Below are 6,433 nucleotides of genomic sequence, written 5' to 3' on the forward strand. Positions count from 1 at the left end.
ACACAATCCCCCTTCCCAAAAACCACATGTTGATGGGTCTCCCCCGGCTGCTGCCCCTGGTCGGGGCCTTTTAAAAAAAAAAAAAAAAAAAAAAAAAGCATATTAATATGTAAACAAATATAATAGGCATTTAACTTTTAATCATCACATTATTTATATCAAGTGTAAACCTCTGTGAGGTCAAACATTTATTGCATACACTCTCCGGCTACTTCATTTAGTCCACTTTGATACTATCGGGTTGTACACTCTTTGCCATGAGAACTGATCTACTTCCCCATTGCACAATGAGACTGAATACGACGAGAAACAAACAATAGCGGCTCTCCTGGATGCATTCATCAAAGTCAGCTGGTTCTGATTTAGGTCAGACTACACACAGAGTTAGAGACTTCTCAGAGTTAGAGTCTCAGCATCCCTTCTTATCCTCTGGTGTCATTAAAACATCTGGTTGTGATTACAGTCATTTAAGTAAATCTTCAGGATAACAAAGGACAGCAATCAAATGTAGCAAGATTTTATAGCAGAATATTAAAATCGGTTCACATAAATCGACAAAGCCTGTGAAAATAAGTCCAGTGTCTGGAAGAGTCTGTTCTCATGCAAAGGGAGTTCCCTGAGCCTACGATGGCTACCCAGTGAGAAACATCAGGAGTTTCTCCACCAGGTCAAGCGGTTACAATCATACACAGTTAAATTACATGTTGCTGATATGCAGCTTGGTACGGTCATATTTTCTAGATATATGACTGATATTACAGAAAAACTAAAAACACCATTAGTAAGTACCAGTAATAAGTGGTCAAGCTTTAACGTTGAAATGTATTGAACCTTCTGGTTGGCTTTAAAAGGCAAGCTGTTAGTCTCAAAGCACTCACTTATTTGCTATGTAGATTTTTCAGTAGGAAGACAGGTAGTCTATATTACCCACCAAACCATGTTGGTCCAGCTCAACATACCAGATACATTCCTATTTGTTAATAACATTTAAACTGTAAAGTTTAGTCAGAAATACTTCCAGGAAAAATAAAACAAAGTAAAGAAAGTTGAAAAAAATAAATAAATCCCTCACCGACATGAATAGTTCCAGAGAGAGTATAAATGAAGGTGGTCCAACCTGTCAAACAAAGAAATGTTATTAGTTTACAGAGGAAACTGCAGCTTCCATTACCTGCAATAAATAGTTTATTGAGCCAAACTCAAAGGTAACACTAACTTGGTCTAGATCGACTGAAATTAGAATACAACAGGTCTGTATTGTCCCACAATGGAGAAATTCAGATGTAACAGCAGCATCATATATAAAAGTTCACACGAAAAGATTAGCATTAAGAACAACAGTAGTAATAATAAAATACTGTACAAAACTAGAACAGAAAATACTGTGCAGTTATTAGAAATAGGAATATTGGACTCGCGATTCAAGGGATATGTGACAACAGTCCGATTATTTTTCCAAAAATGTCCATAATGTGCATCATGTGTACTGAGCATGAAAAAGACATATTATTTACAATACAGTATTTGAGTGTAAAAAATATATATATATATATATATACAGAAGATGCTTAGTGTGCGATTAACATTTTTACAAACTTACTAAAAGGGGCACTGGGTTTCTACTGTCGAAATCTAATATATTCAAGATTAAATCAATGTACTTTCCCATCACAAGCATCAGTGCAGCTTTATATAAACTAGTTCATTTCACAGCATGGATACTTCCAAGCCTGAACATTTATAATAAGTCTTAAGGGAACAACTAGATGTTTGTGAGTAGGTCTGCTCTGATTCTTTTGTCATTTCCAATCCATCTCTGGGTTGTACAACAATACAAGTATTCTCTTACCAGATGGGACTGGCTGCACATGCATGGCCCCGGCCTGCAGCTTGAAGTCCAAATACAAGGTTGGTGTCCTTGTGTAAACCTTAGACTGTATACAAGAAAAAAAAGCACATGGTAAAAAATGCACAGATATACATGTTTTATTTCGTACTAATAAGTTTACATTACAACGGCCCATAGTAACATCATGCTATGGCCAAGATATCATCACATATCTTGTTTGAAGTTGTTTTTCATAGGAACCAAGTTTTAATCTGTGATCAACACCAAATAAACGCAACATTTTCATTCCCCAGGATGAAAATGTTGGGGTTGTGAGCTCACACTCTGTAAAGTTTCTTCTCAAAACATATTCAAATTTAACACGCCTTCATCTCAACTAAACAAAGTGACTGAGCTTTACTACTGTCGTTATAATAAATAAAAAGAGTATAGGGAAATCAAATCAAATCAACGTTTTCCATTAGTGTTAAATCTGTGTTCAGTATTTTATGGCTATTTTGCATCAACTATGTATTTTTGGGATGTGTGCCAGTCACACATGTCCCAAAAGTGCACATGTCAAATCACATGGACTAAACAAGTTGAGCTGGATTCTATATTTAGCCAAGAATATAAAAGGCCATTTCTTCATCCAAGAGCTCTGTCCTACATCTTCTGATTAAAAGTATGTAATTATTTCAAGCCAATATGTTTTTATTATTTTAGGAAAGTTAAGATATACTGTTATTTAATTGAAACTAATGTTAACTCTTGGTTTTGAAACACAGGAACTTGCTGTATCTTTTATGCTTTTGTTTATATTAAGCTCAGATAAAGGCACTTGAACTTTTCCAATCCACTGATCCTCTTTATTTACCAAAGCTGCTATGTTAACATTTCCTTATGGACCATAACTTTTTAGCTTAATCTGACGACTAACAGTTATGTGAAAATGTGATCATGTCTTCAAATCAAGTAATTCGCCATATGGAAACATAATTTCAACCATAACTTGTTCATCTTCACTTTCAGCCTCACAGTCGGCCACAGTTTGTCATCATTTCACACTTTCTCAATCAGACGCCACCTCAGAATCCACCGCTGTTCACATATGTAGGAAAACAACTAGGAGACGCCACAAAACTGCAAGTCATCATTCAGATGCCAAAAGAATCTGTTCCTCATTTCTAGCTTCCTTTTTCCAAACAATCCTTCCAACCACCGCGGTCAAACATTGTGGTAAACACACTGTCCTGTTCAGCAACACACAGACAAAAAGGCATATACTTTTAGATATTTGCTTATCAGATTAAAAGAGAAATCGCTTCACTTAAAAATTTCTGCTCCTGCTTTAGGTTCGATGGCTGAAATATGAAGATTCTCTCACAAATGAACACACACCTTCGCTCCCAATGCTTCTCCGGATATCACGGCGACTGTGATCCCACCCTGGCTGCGTTTGGGGATCTCCGAGCTTTTAAGCTCCTGGTATGCTGGTTCAATCATCTTTTCTTGTTTTCGGAGGTTCACCCACAGCTGCAGTCCCACCACTGGCTCCTCGGACACAGGCATCTCAGCATGGACCACCCCCCGTCCTGCTGTCATCCACTGGCAGACAATGACACAATTTCTCTCAATTTCTCTCAAAATGTAAACATGTAACCCTGATGTTGAGGATGTTTGAAAATGTTGAAGCTATAATGTTAAGCTTAGTTTGAAACTGTTTGTGTTGCATGAATTAAATGCGTCCATCTGCACCACTAGCACTTACTGAGACATTAATGAAATTGAAAAAGCAAACATTGAAAATGTTTTTTCTGACATTTACTTAAGAAGCATTTTAGTGAAGCCACCAATTGTAGAACCAGTAATGTGTTAAATTTAATCTGAACTGAAACAAATACTCAATGAAGGTGAGTTTATACAACTCTAACAGTCGTATTAGTATAATCTCGTATACCACTAGTCTTATAAAAATTGTAGGAACTTCAGCATAAAGGTAAATTTATGTTGTGCAGCCAAAAGGTGTAGACAAACAAACTGCTTACAAAGACCTAAAGTTCTTAAATAATTTATTCCAAAGAATTGCTAATGATTTTATGACCTTTCAGGAACTTTCCTTATAGGCAGTTACAGTCCTATGCAGAATTTAGTCCTTCTATTATGTAATTCACTAGTTGCCTCATGTCAGATTCAGAAATGAATCCACCATGAGAAAACATTTACTCCTCCTAGGTTTAAAAAAACAATAAATAAAGATTGTCTGAAAAGATTAACAAAAAGGTTTGGGATTTCTGTGAAACATTTAGTATTCACCAGCTCCTCCTTTCTTTTACATCAGCTAGTCGTGACCTTTTTCTGTAAATATTCAGTGAAAAACTGAAATACATTTATACGAGAACCACCAGCCAGTTTTACTTCATAAAGTACTAATAAAAGTGAAAATTACAGGTGCAATGAAGCATTTATCTAATACCTGAGACAGATGTACTGCTACATGAGTTTGTTGGGTTTTTTTAGGAAAACAAAACTTTATTTGAAATTCTCCTGTTATAAATGCATTTTGTTTTAAGAAAATCTTTTAGCTTTTGATCATATTCATTGTTTTGTTTCTGTCTTTAACAAAACTATCCTAAGAAAAAAAAACAACTAAAATGCTTTGGGTCATCTGCAGCTTTCATGAGTCCGCTGAGGTACACTGTGTGTTGAAGTAAATTCAGCTGGACTTGACTGAAACTCTGTTTCAAATTGTGTTTGTTGTACTGCTTTATAAACCTTCTTTAATAAACAGTCCAGAGGGCATAATATTCAATTCGTGGGACTTTGCATGATTATAAAGCATGTGTGTTAAATCAAGGGTATTTGTAAGCTACATTAGTTTTTGTGCTTATATAGCTTCATTCACAGTGATAATAATAAAAGAAACCCTGTAACATCTGAAAGAACAGAAACTATTATTTAAGGTGGCAAATTTACTGATTGAAAAAACAGCTTTAAACAAAGCTTATGTCAAAAGTGCTGGCAGAAAAACTTACAATTGTTTCTTTTTTGCCTAAAATAATCTGCAACTTTATAGTAACAAAAGAATCACAAGTCAATTTTTGCCTTAATTCTTTTTCAGTACTTGTAAATCTCCAGTCGTCAGACGTCCAGAATGACCGCAAAAGTCCTCATGGGCTGTGATTCCCCCCAAAACATACGTGACCTAAGACACAAAAACACACACAGACAAAAGCCACAAATTAAAGCTGTGGTTAACTGCCACAGTGATTACATTAAATCATAACACACAAATTAAATTAGTTTTTTTATTCATATTGTTGCTCTCTACTTTGAAGTCGATAAACTATGTCTCTAAAGTTGGATTTTTGCTTTTACATTCATATCAAATCTGTATTCAGTAAAGAATTTAACTTTTTTTTTGTTCATTAGCCCTCTTAACTGTACCTCATCATTAGGCTATAAAAGGCTCCTAATCTCAAGGAATGTATAATTGCCAACTAACTATTCCCAATGTTCATGCATTCATTTCAGCACAGCAGGAAGAGAAACGCAGACTTTAAGGTTGCAGACTCAAAGTTAAACATCTGTGTAAGGGAGGGAAGCTCGAGCTCCAGCAGTGAGTTGTGTGTGATCCATCTGCACAGCTGTGTGATTTCAAAAACTGTGCGAGGGTCGGCTGTGTCCACTGCCATTCATGCACACAGGGAGATGGAGGCTGCATATACAAAACCAAACAAACTGGGGGAGGGAGGTGTCTGGGATGTTGATGGGAATTTTTGTTTGGTGTTTTTTATTTGTTTGTTTTGCATAGATTTACTTCAATACATTTTATTTACCAGTAAGAATTCATTATGAATGATCAAAAAATATGAACAGCACTGAAGAGACAGAAAAATCATTAAATCATAGATGTTCTGATGACACAGAACAACTTTTCTATTTAAAATTTAAGGGATTTGTTCTCATAGTGTCATATTGTAATATTTAACTCAATAATATGCTGATTTCAGTTAACATTATCCATAATTCAAAATGCCAGAACATATTCAATACCACTGTCCTGATGTATGATTTCTCAAAATGTGTAAACTTAGAGTTACCAGAACTGAATAGAATAATGTTGCTTCTTGTCGCCATCTAGTGTTTAAATATGAGTTTTACTGTTTTTGTTTTATCTGAGCTTGGCTGTTCTGCTCAGTTTGACTCTTTAAAAGGAAAATGACTCAGCATTTCGGTTACTTATATGATTAAGAAAAAAGGTAGCGCACATTTCCATACACTGTCATGGAAAACGGATGTATTTACGACAAAGTGTAAACTACACAAACAAAAAACAAAATTACTCATTTCTCTTTTTTTAAAATAAGTAATACTGTTGCTTCTTGTGACAATCTAGTGTTTAAATATGAGTTTTGCTCTTTGCTGGTATCTGGAATTGGCTGTTCTGCTCAGTTTGACCCTTTTAAAAAGAAAACGTGTCACCGTTTCTGTTACTTATACGATTTACAAAAAAAGGCAGCACACAAATCTCTACACTGTCGTGAAAAACAGATGTCTTTGCGACAAAGTGCAAACTACCAAAAATGAAATTACTCATTTCTT

General features: G+C 35.3%; 1 protein-coding gene across 2 annotated transcripts in view; it reads right to left on the minus strand.

The window, feature by feature from the left end:
• pir (pirin) overlaps nucleotides 1-6,433 on the minus strand; it is a 21,836-nt gene that overhangs the window by 6,297 nt on the left and 9,106 nt on the right. For both annotated transcript variants that reach the window (XR_001425907.1, XM_015039824.1), the window contains exons 4-7: nucleotides 4,953-5,033; nucleotides 3,230-3,436; nucleotides 1,850-1,934; nucleotides 1,073-1,117 (exon numbers count right to left, since the gene is read on the minus strand). Coding sequence is in view for 1 of the 2 variants with exons in the window: in XM_015039824.1 (XP_014895310.1) it covers nucleotides 1,073-1,117; nucleotides 1,850-1,934; nucleotides 3,230-3,436; nucleotides 4,953-5,033 (418 nt within the window). In the remaining variant the exon portion in view is untranslated. The remainder of the gene's footprint in view (nucleotides 1-1,072; nucleotides 1,118-1,849; nucleotides 1,935-3,229; nucleotides 3,437-4,952; nucleotides 5,034-6,433) is intronic.

This window comes from Poecilia latipinna, unplaced genomic scaffold, assembly GCF_001443285.1.
Source record: "Poecilia latipinna isolate Pla-1442-1.1 unplaced genomic scaffold, P_latipinna-1.0 Scaffold488, whole genome shotgun sequence".
NCBI classification, from domain to species: Eukaryota; Metazoa; Chordata; class Actinopteri; order Cyprinodontiformes; family Poeciliidae; genus Poecilia; species Poecilia latipinna.